Source organism: Salvelinus fontinalis, chromosome 21 (assembly GCF_029448725.1).
Source record: "Salvelinus fontinalis isolate EN_2023a chromosome 21, ASM2944872v1, whole genome shotgun sequence".
In the NCBI taxonomy this organism is placed as follows: Eukaryota; Metazoa; Chordata; class Actinopteri; order Salmoniformes; family Salmonidae; genus Salvelinus; species Salvelinus fontinalis.
This window is the reverse complement of record NC_074685.1, coordinates 21,081,394-21,099,846: the sequence shown is the minus strand read 5'-3', so window position 1 is coordinate 21,099,846 and position 18,453 is coordinate 21,081,394. Positions and strand designations below refer to the sequence as shown.

The 18,453-nt window shown below is 44.6% G+C and overlaps 1 protein-coding gene across 3 annotated transcripts in view; it reads right to left on the bottom strand.

Moving 5' to 3' along the window:
• The window catches only part of LOC129818416 (tight junction protein ZO-2-like), a 36,969-nt gene that overhangs the window by 1,148 nt on the left and 17,368 nt on the right, over nt 1-18,453 (bottom strand). For all 3 annotated transcript variants that reach the window (XM_055874266.1, XM_055874265.1, XM_055874267.1), the window contains 21 exons: nt 18,084-18,137; nt 13,677-13,801; nt 13,455-13,557; nt 12,579-13,287; nt 12,332-12,435; nt 12,003-12,156; nt 11,192-11,303; nt 10,873-11,015; nt 7,533-7,617; nt 7,206-7,356; nt 6,906-7,014; nt 6,578-6,797; nt 6,298-6,482; nt 5,956-6,051; nt 5,650-5,729; nt 5,253-5,463; nt 4,243-4,343; nt 1,451-1,678; nt 800-901; nt 400-690; nt 96-181 (listed from right to left, as the gene is read on the bottom strand). In XM_055874266.1, coding sequence (XP_055730241.1) covers nt 96-181; nt 400-690; nt 800-901; nt 1,451-1,678; nt 4,243-4,343; nt 5,253-5,463; nt 5,650-5,729; nt 5,956-6,051; nt 6,298-6,482; nt 6,578-6,797; nt 6,906-7,014; nt 7,206-7,356; nt 7,533-7,617; nt 10,873-11,015; nt 11,192-11,303; nt 12,003-12,156; nt 12,332-12,435; nt 12,579-13,287; nt 13,455-13,557; nt 13,677-13,801; nt 18,084-18,128 — 3,440 coding nt within the window. In that variant the 5' untranslated portion in view covers nt 18,129-18,137. The remainder of the gene's footprint in view (nt 1-95; nt 182-399; nt 691-799; nt 902-1,450; nt 1,679-4,242; nt 4,344-5,252; nt 5,464-5,649; nt 5,730-5,955; nt 6,052-6,297; nt 6,483-6,577; nt 6,798-6,905; nt 7,015-7,205; nt 7,357-7,532; nt 7,618-10,872; nt 11,016-11,191; nt 11,304-12,002; nt 12,157-12,331; nt 12,436-12,578; nt 13,288-13,454; nt 13,558-13,676; nt 13,802-18,083; nt 18,138-18,453) is intronic.

Genomic DNA, 18,453 nt, shown 5'->3' with positions numbered 1-18,453 from the left:
ACACAACTTGAACCCAACCTATGACAGGCAGTGGAAAGTTCAGTAAAAATGCTAATTTGTGTGGTGACAGACAAGGTTAATATATACGAACTTACCCTATTGGCTGTGGGCGGTTGTGGTTGGGCTTTGGTAGTTTCACTGGGACTGCATAGATGTCTGGATGCTTCTGGGCTATTTCCAGCTACAGTCAGAGATCAGGAGGAAGCCCAGTTAAGTCAAAGCACATACATTAAACTAATAAGGCAACATCCGCACTTGAATATGCCTTTGGGTACATGCAATGCAAAGTTGACCAGAATATGACATGATTACACTCAGAATGCATGGTGCTGTAGCTCCATTTGTTTTTTTATGAAGCATTACTATCTATACTTAGTTTGCACTATCAGTAGTACTGACCCGTGCTTGCTCGGCCTCCTGGAGCTCCAGCATCCTCTGGGCTCTGGCCAGGTGGTCCATCTTTTCAAAGGCCTTCACCTTGCCGATGAAGGAGCGGTTGGCCGGGTCCTCTCCCTCCGGGACAGCGTAGTCCTCAGATGACTGGTTGAGTGCCCTCAGAGTAGGCTTAAGGGCCACGGTGGGCTTGAGGGCAACTGGAGGCGGGGCTGGCTTGGTCCCCCCGGCAGTGTCGCTGCTAATGGTGCTACTGGAGTGGGAGTCGTAGCCCCCGCGAGACTGCACCCTCACCTGCTGCAATAGAACAGGATAGTAACCTTCGTAAGTCTTATAAGTGCAAGATGTGGGTCAGAGTCAGGGTTCAGGGGATTGCGAGGTGATGGTGGGCTTCAAGGGGTCTCACCTTGGGGGGCTCAGGGACGAAGGAGGGGGGTGGACTGAGATCTCTCAGCCCCTCTCTGCTCCCTGATCTCCTCATACGCGGTATGGGGGCAGCATGGGGTCTCTAGAGAGTGGAGGGATGTACATATACATATGTCAACAGATATACATACACATGTCAACAAAAAACAGACTAGTTCAACACAACTAGTCAAGATATTTCACTGACAATGGGAGATTCACAGATTATTGGAGTATACTTAAAGCTGCAATATGGAATTTATTGGGCGATCCGTCCAAATTCACATATAAATATCAGTTATAGATCTGTCATTCTTATTGAAAACAAGTCAAAAAGCAGTAGATCTGTTCTATGTGCGCTATTTCTATGCTTCCAGGTCTTTAGTTTTTTCTTTGACTTTCAGTTTTGTACACCAGCTTCAAACAGTTGAAAATGCAATGTTTTGGTTATGAAAAAGATTTTCACAGCATTTTTTATGGTACTTACGTCACAAACTGAAATTAGGCCAACTATTAAAATTTTAGCAACCAGGAAATGGCAGAGCGATTTCTGTACAGTGCACCTTTAACATGGAGGTTGATGGACAGAGAAATGCCAGTCTATCTCGGACACTGAATGAGCGTGATAGTGATTGACAGTAGTAAAGCCTACCTCCTCTGTCAGTACGGGCTCTGAGGAGCGGCTGATTGCCGACACCGGCTGGTGGGGCTCGTCCATTGTCTCGTCCAGCTCGTTGTCGGTGTAAGCTCCGCCCTCATCGGCTGTGTCGTCGTAGTCGCTGGTCAGCCTGCTGTCCATGCTCAGGTAGTCAGCGCTCATCGCTGACAGGTATGACATGTGGTCGTCATGAATATCCAGGTCCTCCTCCGAGCCGTCCAACTGAGAAACACAGAGACAGAGAGATGCAGGTTGGTGTTTCAGAAGCTTGTGATTCAGACATAAGGAAGTGGATGGCGGCAAATTTTTCACTTTTAAACTCGGACAAAACAGAGATGCTAGTTCTAGGTCCCAAGAAACAAAGAGATCTTCTGTTGAATCTGACAATTAATCTTGATGGTTGTACAAGTAGTCTTAAATAAAACTGAAGGACCTCGGCAATACTCTGGACCCTGATCTCTCTTTTAACGAACATATCAAGACTATTTCAAGGACAGTTTTTTTCTATCTTTGTAACATTGCAAAAATCTGAAACTTTGCCCAAAAATGCTGAAAAATGTATCCATGCTTTTGTCACTTCTACGTTAGACTACTGCAATGCTCTACTTTCCGGCTACCCGGACAAAGCACTAAATAAACGTTAGTTAGTGCTAAACACGGCTGCTAGAATCTTGACTAGAACCAAGAAATTTGATCATATTACTCCAGTGCTAGCCTCTCTACACTGGATTCCTGTAAAGACTAGGGCTGATTTCAAGGTTTTACTGCTAACCTACAAAACAGACTAGGGCTTGCTCCTACCCATCTCTCCACGCATGCTACGGTCACAAGAAGCAGGCCTCCTATTGTCCCTAAAATTTCTAAGCAAACAGCTGGTGGAAGGGCTTTCTCCTATAGAGCTCCATTTTTATGAAATATCTGCCTATCCATGTGAGAGATGCAGACTCGGTCTCAACCTTTAAGTCATCTCTTCAGTAGGTCCTATGACTGAGTGTAGTCTGGCCCAGGGGTGTGAAGGTGAACGGAAAGGCACTGGAGCAACGAACTGCCTGGCCGGTTCCCTTCTCTCCACAAGGATTCTCTGCCTCTAACCCTATTACAGGGGCTGAGTCACTGGCTTACTAGTGCTCTTCCATGCCGTCCCTAGGAGGGGTGCGTCACTTGAGTGGGTTGAGTCACTGACATGCTCTTCCTATCTGGGTTTGGCGCCCCCCCTTGGGTTCGTGCCGTGGGGGAGATCTTCGTGGGCTATATTCAGCCTTGTCTCAGGGTAGTAAATTGGTGGTTTGAAGATATCCCTCTAGTGGTGTGGGGGCTGTACTTTGGCAAAGTGGATGACGTTATATCCTACTGGTTTGCCCTGTCCGGGGGTATCGTCGGACAGGGCCAGTCCAGTGTCTCCCGACCCCTCCTGCCTCAATGACAAAACTAACAGTAAAAAAAAAAAAATTGTGCTAATTTAAACTGAAATATCACATCTACATAAATATTCAGACCCTTTACTCAATACTTTGAAGAAGCACCTTTGGTAGTGATTACAGCCTTGAGTCTTCTTGGGTATGACGCTACAAGCTTGGCACAACTGTATTTGGGGAGTTTCTCCCATTTATCTCTGCAGATCCTCTCAAGCTCTGTCAGGTTGGATGGGGAGCATCGCTGCACAGCTATTTTCAGGTTCAAGTCTGGGCTCTGGCTGGGCCACTCAAGGACATTCAGAGACCTGTCTCGAAGCCACTCCTGCGTTGTCTTGGCTGTGTGCTTAGGGTCGTTGTCCTGTTGGAAGATGAACCTTCGCCCCAGTCTGAGGTCCTGAGCAGGTTTTCATCAAGGATCTCTCTGTACTTTGCTCCGTTTATCTTTCCCTTGATCCTGACTAGTCTCCCGGTCCCTCCCGCTGAAAAACATCCCCACAGCATGATGCTGCCACCACTACGCTTCACTGTAAGAATGGTGCTCGGTTTCCTCCATACGTGACGCTTTGCATTCAGGTCAAATAGTTAAATCTTTTTTTCATCAGACCAGAGAATCTTGTTTCTCATGTTCTGAGTCATTATAGTGCCTTTTGGCAAACTCCAAGCAGGCTGTCATGTGCCTTTTACTGAGGAGTGGCTTCTGTCTGACCACTCTACCATAAAGGCCTGATTGGCAGAGTGCTGCAGAGATGGTTGTCCTTCTGCAAGGTTATCCCATGGTCACCTCCCTGACCAAGGCCCTTCTCCCCCAATTGCTCAGTTTGGCCGGGTGGCCAGCTCTAGAAAGAGTCTTGGTGGTTCCAAACGTCTTCCATTTAAGAATGATGGCAGCCACTGTGTTCTTGGGGATCTTCAATGCTGCAGGAATGTCTTGGTACCCTTCCCCAGATCTGTGCCTCGACACAATCCTGTCTCGGAGCTCTACGGACAATTCCTTGAACCTCATGGCTTGATTTTTGCTTTGACATGCACTGTCAACTGTGGGACATTATATAGACAGGTGTGTGCCTTACCAAATCATGTCCAATCAAGATGTAGAAAAATCTCAAGAATGATTAATGGAAACAGGATGCACCGGAGTGCAATTTCGAGTCTCATTGCATAGGGTCTGAATACTTATGTAAATAATCAGTTTTTTATTTTTAATACATTGGCAAAAATTTCATTATGGGGTATTGTGTGTAGATTTATGAGGAAAAAAATGAATTCAACCAATTTTTGAATAAGACTATCGTAACAAAATGTGGAAAAAGGGAAGGGGTCTGAATACACTGTTTATACTGTATACATTTATTAAGCACAACCAGAGCTTACCTTGCCCTCACAGACCCACACGGCCCGCTCCTGCTGTGCCCGGATAGAGTCCTTCACACTCCCGTACCACCCGTCATTGGCTGAGTTCAGGTCAACGGTCGCTGTGCATGGAAACATAGCAGAAAGATTGGCACAATAGCCACCCTGGCTATCCAACACTGCAACCGGGGACCGCCAGTGTTACTACAATACTGCTGCTGTACACTGTACTGTATAATTGTACACATGAATTGGATTGTGGGTTTACTAACGCATTAGTTATAGTTTGTTGAATATAACGTTAATATGGTGACAACGATGTATGCAGTGTAACGGTTATGGTATGAGGGTTTGGCTTGAAGCGGTTTTTGCTCCTGGTCACAGGCAGCTGTTGTGGTGTGCACTGAAGTCCACAAGCGAAGGGAAAATGTGAAAGGAGGATAGCGCGTATATGCGAGAAGGAATTATACAACGAGCAAAGTGATGATGCTGTATGTGGCTGCTATGAAAGTGAACTGTGTGTGTGGGTTTATTCATTCCACCGATTCTGTTGCAAAACATTTTTTTTAAATGGAAGCATACGGAAAGAAACGGAGGGACCTACCTGAATTTGCGGAATAGAAACTCATTTTGCAACTGTTTGGACTAATGATTACATCCCTGATCAGTTAGATGAAGGCAAGAGTGTGCAAAGCGGTATTGAATGTTTCACTGTCTGTCATCTTGATTACTCCAATTTTCTCTCGACCTGTGCACCTACGTTGTAAACTTCATTCACAGGCTAGGTTGTAGCAACGTCATGATGGGTAAAGGGTAAATCTGAGTATCATGTAGCAGCCTAAACCTATCGCTGTTACATTGAGCTGGGTGAATGGAATATGAATGCCAATAATCTAATATGCTGTAAAATAAACAACACCACACCAATAAAAAATGTAATAAAAAAATCCTCTCTAATCTCAAACGGCACCGACCGCCACTGGTGTGTGTGTGTGTGTGTGTGCGCGTGTGTGTGCGTGTGTGTGACTGACTGGTGAAGAGGTGAGAACAGGTCTTCCTCAGTTTGACCGCCTGCTCGTAGAGTTTGCGGGCACTGCGGTTGGAGCCGGGCACCAGGCGGTTCCTCATGGTCTTGACGCCACCCTTGCTGTCCGGGTTGAGGAACACCACGATGGGGTACCACTGGGTGTAATTCAGGGTGTCCACCGCCTTGGGAGTTACATCCAGCAGGGCATGGCGGTCCTGTGGAGACAGGGAAGTGTGTCAATGTGAGGGGAGGCTGGAAAAGATGACGACAGTGAAAGAAGAGTAAGGTGAGGTGTAGTATGATCGAAATGGGAATGCCGTGTTCAAAAGAATGAGGAATATTACTATGGTGATGAAGACGATGGTAATGATCAGGATGAAGATGCTGGTGGTTGTCTTTACCTGTTCTATGATCTGTCGAATGGTATTGAGTCTCACCACACCGGAGGACTTCTCAGTGCCTGCATCCTTGGGCTCAGTCTCTGTGTGGGCAAACAAAAACACATCAGCTTCTCACCAAAACCACAGACACACACATAAACACACACGCTCATAGAAGCAAAAAGGCAAAGCTCAATTTAGCTTGCCTGGTCAGCAAAGGGTGAGAAATTTGCATTGAAATAAAAAAAATGCTTAAATAGAGCGCACCTAACGTAAATACATGATGCAAATTCATTCACAAGCAGAAGTTAGGAGCACCATACTTACTGGCTATGACAAACTCTTCAGGCAGGTCGTTTCCCAGTTTCTCATTGACTGCGTCTGCGATGGGCCCAAACACAACCACTGGTCTCCTGAAGCCAGCTGAGAATCAACACAGACACACAGTTAGTATCTCACATCTGGAATGGACTTCTACTTGCGGTCTAGTGCAGACCATTATGGGAAATTAAGAATAATTTCAGAAGCATTCAGTTGAAGTTAGGAAGTTCAAACAAAGGTTTAGTGTTCTGATATGTCCTTTTTGATCTTACTCTGTTCTATGCAGTCAAGTGGCTCTTAGACCACATCACAACAGGAGATAGGAGTCTTCTGCCTTGGGAGACCTACCTTCTCGTAAGACCACCCTCTCATAGGCAGGGAAGCGTGTGGTGACAGAGATGGCAGTAAGGTCCTCTCTGCTCTTACGGAGGTCCTTCTTCTTCACCGCTCTTTGACCTCTCAACCTCCAGAAGTCTCCTCTGTCATTGGCTGTTCCTCTCTGGGCGTTCTGCACATTTGACACTTGTTCGGCCCTGAGAAGCAGAGAACACCATGCATCATAAATTGGCACCAACTACCAATCATTGCACGCACGCACACACACATAATCCTTGACACACACAATCACCTGCTCTTATTGGGGATGATACCCTTCTCCAGCAGCAGGTTGTCTTTGTCAGTGCGGATGGCCAGCCAGTTGCCAAGCTTGCCGTCATAGAGTGTGTCCGTCACCTTGAAGATCTCCCCCCGGAAGAAGGGCAGGCTCTGGGGAACCTCTTTCTCATACTCAAAGTGGGTTCTGATGAAGAAAGAGTCCCCCCTACCAGATGCCAGGATGTCCTTATAGACTAGAACAGACAACACACACCACAAACTTCAAATTACTTCACCTGCAATATGACCTGAAATAATATGACAGACTTGCCTTAAATCTATAGAGTGAAGGCGTCACTCACCATCAGGTTTGCTCTGAGCCAGGATGGTGACATCATCTCCCTTTGGAATCTCCAGCAAGCACAGGACAGCATCCTCACGCACTATGCCCCTGAAGTCCATGTTATTCACCTGGACAAACAGACAGACATAACATTAGATCTATCACGTAAAGCACTCATGAACAGACCAAAGGGGTTTCAAACATGACACACATTAAAAACACAGGAGACACACAAAAATAAATCAGACAATGATATGCTATTCATATAGTGACACAGGTCAAACAATGACATTAGACTAAGAGTTAACCCTTCCCTTACCTTCATGATCTGGTCCCCGGTGTGAAGGCCCTCCTGTTCTGCAGGGCTGTCCTCCTGAACGCCTGCAATGAAGATTCCCACATCGTTTCCTCCCGCCAGCCTCAGCCCCACGCTATCTCCCTTCTGGAAACGCACCATCCTCGTGTTGGGGCTAGACAACACATAATACATTTAAGACAAATGGCAAGTTGATAACATTTGTACATTTCTATACATAATCTACTTTAGAGTATATTACACTGTTGAGTTAACAGAATCTGCACCCTAGACACATTCTCTGTAGATGAGGAACCAACACATACTGTGCATGTAAAGTCGATGACTCACCCGTATATGTCCTGGTCCTCTATGCTTGGCCTCAGTGGCAGCTTTGGGGCAGCGTGGACTTTTGGGGCAACATTGACTACCGGTGCTGTAAAAAGAAAATCCTAGTGAGACAGATCAGTGATTGTGTGCTTCTTTTAGCATTACTATGATGGAGGTGTAAGTAGAGCTGTGACGGTCATGAAGTCTTGTCCGCCGGTTATTGTCATGCGAAAGACTGCCAGCCAGTCTCTCGGTAATTCCCCGGTAATTAACATAAAGATGTTGAGCATCGCCAAGCCTCCACCCATACAAGCCACGCGCTTTTTGAACATCTACATAAAAAAATAATAATCTAACTAAATAAAATGTAATATACACTATCACAAATCCATGACTTATTTTATGCAGGTATGAAGAAACATTATGATATGATGAACATGTATTTCAGAAGAACAGAATATGAGTTGGCCTACTGTATGTTATCTGGCTATGCACCATGCCATAGGCTTGTTCATTTAGCAGACAAGATATGCTATCAGTCCAGTGTGATTATTTTATGATTTTATAGTAAGAAGAATATAATTGAACTGTGCTGAATAAAATATATATCATTTGAAACAGGTCCTATACCCTAGATTTATAGTTATTTTGATCATTTAGTTGTGAAGGATACAAACCTTAATGTCTTAGAAATCAAAACATATGGGCTGCACGATGCAACTACAAGCTATTGATGATAACATAAAAAATAAATAAAATTGCACTCTGTTCCTTGCTTCAGGCTGCACATGCTGTTCTCACATCAAGAGGTCATATTTTCACCCATCAGACTATTCTCAATTTAATCTTGTCTTGTAAAATTAGTTTCGATTTAGAAGAGAAGAGTGGCAGGGGGGAAAAATGACATGTAATGCACTCAATAGCCAACAGAGGCCGCTTTCCTACCGGTTCATTCAATCATGCAGGTAGGTAACTCCATTTATTTTACTCCATGTATCAACTACTGTTTGAGAAGCATGCAGCCTCTTGCTGCTCGACAGGTAATATTCCACCCAAACTCTGTATGTTATAGGCTCTCCAACCCTGTTCCTGCAGCTACCCAGTGCTTAATTTGGGAAACCAAATGAAATATTTTCGGGAACATCAATAGTAGTGTCGGCAGGTAGCCTAGTGGTTAGAGCGTTGGGCCAGTAACCAAAAGGTTGCGGGATCAAAACCCTGAGCTGTGATTCGTCGTTCTGCCTCTGAGCAAGGCAGTTAACCCACTGTTCCCCAGGCGCCGAAAACGGATGTCGATTAGGCAGCCCCCACCCGCACCGCTCTGATTCAGAGGGGTTGGGTTAAATGCAGAAGACACATTTCAGTTGAAGGCATTCAGTTGTACAACTGACTAGGTATCCCCCTTTCCCACTATTAGGCCTAACGTGTTTCCATAATGAAACATAATTCAACTCTGCGCTGGAGAAAGGAATTAAAGAGAGCGATGTTAAAGCACAGTGGTGAGATATTCTGTAGCTAAAAAAGGTAATAATTAATTTAATTATGAAAATATAAAAAATGCCCTATTACTAGGCTACTCCAAATCAAGTACACTATAATTGTAGGCTAACTGTTGCCCTGCACAGACCTGGTGGATCTTCAAGGCATTTCTAGTCGATCACCAAACATTGCTATTGAAAAGCCAATGATAAAGGTTTGTGCTGCTTTTTTATTTTTTATTGTTCGTGTTGCACTGTTAGCGATAGGTGCACTTGATTCAGAAGCCCTGCGCACCGGGTAGGCAAAGTGTTCCCATTTTGAACCATTTTATTTGTCTGAAACAAACAAGCTCAAATCACAGCGCCTACAAGTTTGATACTAGCCTATGTGAGATTTCATAACTTAAAACCATGACCAGAGAGAGACTTCAAAGAATACAGCAAAGAGCTGCTGTTTTATGATGTAAAATGTTTAATGTTAAATGTTTTACTTGGCACTGTCAACAGTCTATTACAAAACATAAAAGGCCTTCTCCCTCCCACTTGCTCCGCAGCAGCAATGAATGAGCAGCCAAGTGTATCGATAGCCCTGCGTTTGTATTATTATTAGCAGCTCGTCGTGTCTATTTTAATATCAAGGAATATTTCACTTTCTCTGGTCATAGGAACAACATGAATTTGTGCTTGATGAGGATGCGGTGTGTCTCGAGTTTCGTCATAAGGTGGAAGACTGTGTCCCCTCTCTCTAGTCAGTCTCACCGGAGGAAAGGAATGAGAGAGCAGGGACTTAGAGGCTGACCCTTTGCTGCTCTCTCCCTCCCTCCCTCCGTTGAGACTATTGCCATGTTCAAAACAACTAGAAACTCAGACATCTCCCGACTTCAGTACGTTCAAGACAACTGGGAACTGTGGAAAAAAAATTGATTGCCTGGGCAAAACCGTTTTGAGCGGTCATCCAACTCGGAATTCCAAGACGGAAACTCGGGCACCTTTCTAGAGCCCCGATTTTCCGACGTGAACATCACGGACGTTGTGATTTTACCTAGTTCCCAGGTGTCTTGAAAGCACCATGACCAGGTACCATCAGTCCATTAAAATAAAAAATATCATTATTTCAATCAGAGCTACACCAACTGATCTATTTTGTTATCAAAGCTTTAGTTTTAAAATATATGGTCTGACAAGAAAAATATTTGCAGGCCAGGCATACAGCCAATAACCGCAGTCAAATTCCACGTGACCATTGGATCACAGTATTCTCCTTTTATGCACTCTAAACATGCGTTGGTAGTAACCAACTTGTTAATGACCATCAGGTCATTGGTACTCAGGACTGTGATAATGTACAAGGCCTGCCTACAGCACAAATGGAATTCATACAGAACTGTTTTTATTAGGTTAATGTTAGATTTTTCTTAAACATCACTTAAATGTAAGTGTTAGATCTCGGCTTGCTTTTTGGCAGGAAAGTGATCTTTACTCAGAAAAGGTTGGTGACCACTGGCCTAGGCCTATAAGTTCTTTCACAGACTGATTAATAGAATGTTTGGAGCATAGTAGAAAATAACCAGCCCATCCAGTGTGCATAATAAACATTTGCATTAACGTCAGAGTGGTTAGAGGGACAGTAGAGTCCTGAGTACCATTAGTGACCTGATGGTCATTAACAAGTTGGGTACTACCAACGCATGTTCAGAGTGCATAAAAGGAGAATCCCGTGATTCAATGGTCACGTGGAATTTGACTGCGGTTATGACATGACTGCCGGTAATAAGGTACAGCCCTAGGTGTAAGTTACCCAATGCTGGTTATATAATAACAGGTAAATATGATGATAACATTTGTATCTATCGTATTCATTTGTTTAAAGACATTGTAGTTACCTGGGGACATTTCTGGGCGGGACTCCTCCTTCTCTGCTGGCAGAGGGGGCGTGTCCTCCATAACTCTATCTGATACTCGTGCCGGCATGGCGAACGGTGTCGGCATGGCGCCCATCTTAGCCAGCCTGCTTGGTGGGTCCTCCCTGATGTTAACGCACACAGAATCCTATGGTTCTCAAACTCTTCAGCACAGCTACAGTCAAAGTAGACTTTTCTCATAGTGACGGAGTAAAAACAGTCATTCTGTAAATATCTGAACTTGTTACCGGTACATAAGAGTGATCCATGGTGCAGGTGGGACCAGAGGGTGACGGTTTACCTGGGTTTGTCTCGGAGCCTCTCATTGGAGGAATGGGAAGACAGGTCTGAGGTGGGGGCCCGTCGGTCATCCTGTGGCGAGTAGGAGCGGTACGACTCAATCTCCGAGATATCTGGAACACAAAATATCACCAACATCTAGTTTATCTTCAGACAGATCACCCAAGTCATGTTTCATACATACAGCCTCAGTGAAACACCAACTCAACTTTTTACCCAAGAAACATGAAACATATTCGAAGTAGAGTGAAACAGACACAGCAAACCTCACACAGTTACACTGTGGCAGTGGCTGACACACAGACATGCACTTCTGTACTCAATAACCTAGCTGCAGTTCCAATCTTAGACAGCACATATGCTACATTTCAGACCATAAGATAATACAATTCTGTCATATTCAATAGGTGGATTATGATGGGTATTATATTCCCCAGGCAAGCGCTCACACACACCACATCCCTGAATGGAACATTGGGAGTGAGAAGTCTCTGGGCCATGTGACATCTCTATATCAATGATCGTGTGGAGGGTGAGTAAAGTAAAAAAAATAAAAAATAAAGGATTGTCCCAAAAGGTGGAAAGTGCTTTTTGCAAAAATCAAACAAAAACTAAAACAGACATTTCAATAAAACCAGACAGGGACAGAACAATATACAGCAGAAAGCATACATGTTCAAATCAGCAGATTATACAGAAGGTCAATGAAAGAAAAAAGCACTGGGACAGTTCTGAATCTGTACACATAAAAAGTTTTTCCCTCAAAAAGGAAAGGAGCTGCTGCCACAGAGACAGAGTGGAGGGTCTCTCACCATCGAGCTCAGAGTCACTGTCTGCCAGGGGAGGAATTCTGATGAGGACCTGTCTTCTGTCTCTCTGCACCACCAGCTGCAGCTTCCCACGAGACTTCTCGATCAGCTTCCCTGCATCACTCAGAGACAGGTTCTCTGTCACCGTACCATTGATCTGACACAGGGTGAGATGTCAAAGCACATTCACATCTGTAGCCACCTGTCTAAGATAGTGCTGTCATGCTTTTGGCCAACTCAACACATCATTTTTGAAGAGGCAGCACTGAAACAATACTTCCCCCAGGGCAGAGATGAAACAGTGGTGTGTCTGTGTGTGAGGCCCTTCCTACCTTCAGTACGATGTCTCCCTCCTGGAGGTTGCCATCCCTGCATGCCAGACCTGTGCTGGTCATCTCCTTAATGAACAGCTGACTACCCAGATGCAGACCATACTCTACAACACAAACACACGTCAACATAAAAACAAAGTAAACATTTAAACACAGGCAGTCTTGGGGGAGAGGGTAGGTAGAGTCAACAGAAATGGAGGAGCAAGAGATCAAAATAATGTAATGTTTCGTATAGCCCTATTCTGACCTTCGTTGGGCCTGTTTTTTAGTAGCAGCACACTAACGGGTTTCTCCAGGGGCTCCGGCTCCCGAGGAGGGCGGGACATGGGAATTGGCATGGAGGTGGGGGAGGGTGAACGGTCCAGACGTTCCCTGCTCCCACTCTTCATCTGCTCCTTCCTCTGGTCGTGGTCACTAGGAACACGTTTGCGGTTCCGCTCAAAGCTGCGGTCGCGACCGTGACTGCGGGCAGGACTGTGACCAGCTCTGTATCGCAAGTCAGGGCTGTTAGTGCGGTCCAGAGTGCGTTCGCTACGGAAACGCCTGTCAGGGCTGGGGTCGCGGTCAAGAGTGAGATCACTACGGTAACGCAGATTGGGGCTGCGGTCACGGTCAAGAGTGCGGTCACTTTTGTAGCGGCGGTCAGGGCTACGTTCGCGGTCCAGAGTCCGACCTTTGCTGCCGTCTCGTCTGTACTGCCTCTCTGGATCAAGATTCCTCTCCATACTCCTGCCCCGGTCATCTCGACCGTAATCCCGGTCAAAGCCCTGTCCCTGGTAGCCAGCATCTGTGTAACCTCCCCTCTCCTGGCTGTGGTCGCGATCTTGATGACCGCTGCGTCCACTGTACACACTGTGGCGGTCCTGGTCATAATCATTGTTGCTGAAGACACGGTCGTCAGGGGAAGGGCCATGTTTCAGCAGGTTGACCGGAACCTTCCTGGGCCTCTTAACCGTCTGTCAAAACCAAAGACCACATCAGGCACTGACTGAACAGTCAGGAATCATTGACACTTATCCAACCCTCAGATCCCAAACTCCTATACTTGAGTCCTAAATGTAAAATAGCAAGCATCTTCATCTTTTGCCACCATAATAAAACAGATGTCAAATATTATACTCACAATTTTGGCTACTTTTCCACACTTTCTGAGGGTCTGTACAGCGAAGGAGTGTGGCACGCCATCCATGGGAGTAGCGTTCACCTGCACCACCCGGTCATTCGCACTACAAAACACAATTAACATATGAGGGAAAACAAATCCACTGTGAGATATTCAAACTGTAGCTTCAAAATGACAGAACACATGATGCATCATTATGATTGATTGACAGGAGGTACGTACAATAGCAGGCCATCGGCGGGCCCTCCCTGAAGCACGTCAGACACTACTATGGACATCTCCCCGCTTTCCTCGTTGGGGTTGTCCCGCCCCCCGGACACTGCAATACCAAAACCCATCTTGGGGTCCTGCAGTAGAGAGGACATGTATTAGAGATGTGTTTGTATGGGTGTTTTGATTAGATTTTTGTGCATGCAAGCGCCTGTGTACTAGTCTGTTCAGGTTAGTGTCTGAGTGAATATATCTAATTATTTTAAGTACGTCTAAGTTTACTTTGTGTGTGTGTACCCTTCTGTCCTGGTCCTTGTTGTCTGAGTGGTGTACCTGCCCCTGCGCTGCCCAGATGAGATTGGAGCAAAGATTTGATGGTCCTCTAAGACTCCCCCCCCACACCCCCATCTGTACAATTAAAAAAATTATAATAATTGCTCCACTCTAATGTCTTTCAGTACCAGAGAGAGACAGGGACAATGGAGGCAATGGATTGTTAGAGAGCGAGTGATGTGGTAAGCTAAAGAAAGAGGACAAGAGGAAGGGTAAATTGGAACGTGAAAGAAACTGGGACTAAGGAGATGTAGAAGGACGGATGAAGAAAGAGAGATAGTCTAGAGAGCGCATATGACAGCTGGATGTGGAAGGGTCAGTGATGTGGTGGTCAACAAAATATATTTGTTAAAAGCAACTTCATAGCCAGAGCATAGAGTGAGGCTATGAGACAATGAGTGTGAGCTCCACACGATTATAACAGTGCTGGGCAGATGTGCTGCATGCATGGAATGTGTGCTGTAGATGGATGAACATCTTCTAGATCAGTGGTTCCCAAACTTATTATAGTCCCGTACCCCTTCAATCATTCAACCTCCAGCTGCGCATCCCCTCTAGCACCAGGGTCAGCCCACTCTCAAATGTTTTTTTTGACATCATTGTAAGCCTGCCACATACACTACATTTATTAAACATAAGAATGAGTGTGAGTTTTCCCACGAGCCGGGTTGTGACAGTGACAAAGAAATCTTATAGGACAAGGGTACAAATAATAATAATTAATAGTTTTGCTCTTTATTTAACCATCTTACATATAAAACCTTATTTGTTCATCAAAATTGTGAATAACTCACCACAGGTTATTGAGAAGGATGTGCTTGAAAGGATGCACATAACTCCGCAATGTTGGGTTGTATTGCAAAGAGTCTCAGTCTTAAATAATTATCCACACAGTCTGTGCCTGTATTTCATTTTCATGCTAGTGAGGGCCGAGAATCCACTCTCACATAGGTACGTGGTTGCAAAGGGTATCAGTGTCTTAACAGCGCATTTTTTTGCCAAGGAAGGATACTCTGAGCGTAGCCTAATCCAGAAATTTGGCAGTGGCTTCTGATTAAATTACATTTTCACAGAACCGCTTGTTGCAATTTCAATAAGGCTCTTGATCAGATATCGGTAAGTCGACTGGAGGCAGTGCATGAAATGGATAATGAATCCAGTTGTTTGGGTCATCCGTTTCAGGAAAGTACCTGCATAATTGCGCACCCAATTCACTCAGGTGCTTCGCTATATCACATTTGACATTGTCCGTAAGCGCGAGTTCATTTGCACACAAAAAAAACATACAATGATTGAAAGACCTGTGTGTTGTCCTTGTTTTTGCAAACAGAGAACTCCAACTTCTTAATCACAGCCTCAATTTTGTCCCGCCCATTGAATATAGTTGCGGAGAGTCCCTGTAATCCTAGACTCAGATCATTCAGGTGAGAAAAAAACGTCACCCAGATAGGCCAGTCGTGTGAGAAACTCATCAAGCAAGTGGTCAGGCAAGTGAAAATGATGATCAGTAAATAACTTTAAGCTAGTCTCGCAATTCAAAAAAACGTATCAATACTTTGCCCCTTGATAACCAGTGGACTTATGTATGTTGTAAAAGTGTTACATGGTCGCTGCCCATACCATTGCATAGTGCAGAAAATACACGAGAGTTCAGGGGCCTTGCTTTAACAAAGTTAACCATTTTCACTGGATTGTCCAAAACGTCTTTCAAGCTGTCTGGCATTCCCTTGGCAGCAAGAGCCTCTCGGTGGATGCTGCAGTGTACCCAAGTGGCGTCAGGAGCAACTGCTTGCACGCCCGTTACCACTCCACTATGTTTCCCAGGCATGGCTTTTGTGCCATCAGTACAGATACCAAAACATCTTGACCACCAAAGTCCATTTGATGTCACAAAGCTGTCCAGTACTTTAAAAATATCCTCTCATGCTGTCCTGGTTTCCAGTGGTTTGCAGAAGAGGATGTCTTCCTTAGTTGACCCCCCATAAATGTAACGGACATATACCAGGAGCTGTGCCAGGCCCGCCACGTCTGTTGACTCATCCAGCTGTAAATGCATAGAATTCACTGGCTTGTATGCAAAGCAGTAATTGTTTCAAAACATCTCCTGCCATGTCACTGATGCGTCGTGAAACTGTTGTTTGATGAAGACATTGTCTGTATAGTTTTTTTGGCCTTTTCCCCCAGCATTGTACCAGCTATATCTGCAGCAGCAGGAAGAATTAAGTCCTGCACAACGTATGGGGCTTGCCTGTCCTAGCCACTCGGTAGCTCACCATATAATATGCTTTTAGCCCCTTCTTATTAAATGGTATCTGTTGCTTTTATAGGTCTTACTACGCGAAAGTCTTAATTCTCGCTCAAAAAACTCCTGCAGCTTATTTTTCAAATTGGCATGTTTTGTTTCTAAAATGTCTGTGCAAGAGTGAAGGTTTCATCGAGTTGTGAGACTTTTGCACATATAACACACTGTGGCTGAGGAAAGGCACTACTCCCAATATAAGTGAACCCCAAATCAATGTAGTTCATCATATTTGCGCCTCTTTGATGGTCCAATGTATGTTGTTCGGTGCATTCCCCGGGTAAGGGGGCAGTAGCTCTTCAGCTGCATCAGATTCACAACTGTCAGTGTCCATGCTAGCTGGGCTAACAACAAATGTAGAATTACTGATGCTAGCATTGGATGTGCTCGTGGAAGAAGAAAAACTTGTGTCGTCGACAGATGCAGGTGTAGTACTGCTGGTAGTAGCAGTATTACCAGTAGAGATGGTATGTATGCGTCTATGGACGCGGGCCTTACTTTGAACCTTTTATCCATTTTCGAGCAAACGGAATGAGCAGCAGCTACTTTTGGCTACATACGGACCATTAGTGGAATTTTCGCGAGAGAGTAACACCGTACCTAAACCAGCGGCGCGTATGCCAATTGATTTTGTCCCCCCACACCAAACACGATCACGACATGCAGGTTGAAATTTCAAAACAAACTCTGAACCATTATATTAATTTGGGGACAGGTCAAAAAGTATTAAATATTTACGGCAATTTAGCTAGCTAGCTTACAGTTGCTAGCTAATTTATCCTATTTAGCTAGCTTGCTGTTTCTAGCAAATTTGTCCTGGGATATAAACATTGTGGTGTTATTTTACCTGAAATGCACAAGGTCCTCTACTCCGACAATTATTCCACACATAAAACAGTCAACCGAATCGTTTCTAGTTCTCTCCTCCTTCCAGCTTTTTCTTCTTTGGACTTTCTATGGCGATTGGCATTGAACTTTCATAGTTATCACGACGACCGACCCAACTCCGTTTATCTTTCAATCCCCCACGTGGGTATCACCAACGAGGAGTTGGCACGTGGGTATCTGCTTCTATAAACCAATGAGATGGGAGAGGCAGGACTTGCACCGCGTTCAGGGTTACAAATAGAACTGACTTCTATATTAGCGCTTGGCAACGCAGACACTTGTTGGCGCACAAGCAGTGTAGGTGCAATAATTAAATAACATGCATGTTTACATTTATTTTGCAACGATTGCGCACGCGACTCGAGAGGTGTGGTCAGCATTTAACGGTTAATATGATTGGATGTTAATTATTTGACTAGGCTACCTGTATTTGACATTGTGTTGTGATTTTGCTGAACACTAGATGGTTTAATTTTGGGCAGTGAAACGAGGCTACTCAGGCGAGAAAAAAAACCTCACCCAAATGTATAGCCCCGTTGGAAAATATAAAATGGACTGTTTCAAAATGTGACAATTTATTTTTATGTGGATCACATTTTTATTTGGCGTACCCTCGACGGCACTGTACTTACCCCTGGTGTTGATAGTATAGCACATGTTATGAAAGAAACAGAGCTTAAAAGGATCCACAGTATATTGCATTGTAATCTGGTGGTGTAGCTGTAGATGGCAATTATAATTCATATCTGGTTTGGTTATAACCCTACAAGAAGAGTAATGTTATGCACTGAAATGTGATATGGTTGGAGTAAAGGGTGTTATGGTTGCAGTAATGGCAAGCAATATATTGTATTGTGTAGTAATCCAGTGTGGTGTGTGTATTGCAAAGCTAGACTCACCCTCTGCAGTGTCACAGTATACTGCTCCCACATAGTTTCCTCCATGACTGGGCTCTATGGGAGAAGGGCACATTCCACAATAAGGGTAAGAACAGGATATATTAACCATTTGTTTCTCATTTCAACAAGACATACGGAGTCAGATTAATCTTGAATGACCATGCCAATAGAATACATCAAAACACCATACTCCAAATCTCATATAGCCAACAACACAAAAGATAACAGTACTATACCTGGCACAAACAAACTTATGTTTCCAACACATGCTCTCTGAGCACATAGTACAGCACACACCAACTAATCACTTTCCCTGGCTAACCAGGCTCCTTGCTCCCGCCAAACGCTACGCCACGCCCACAGAAGAGTT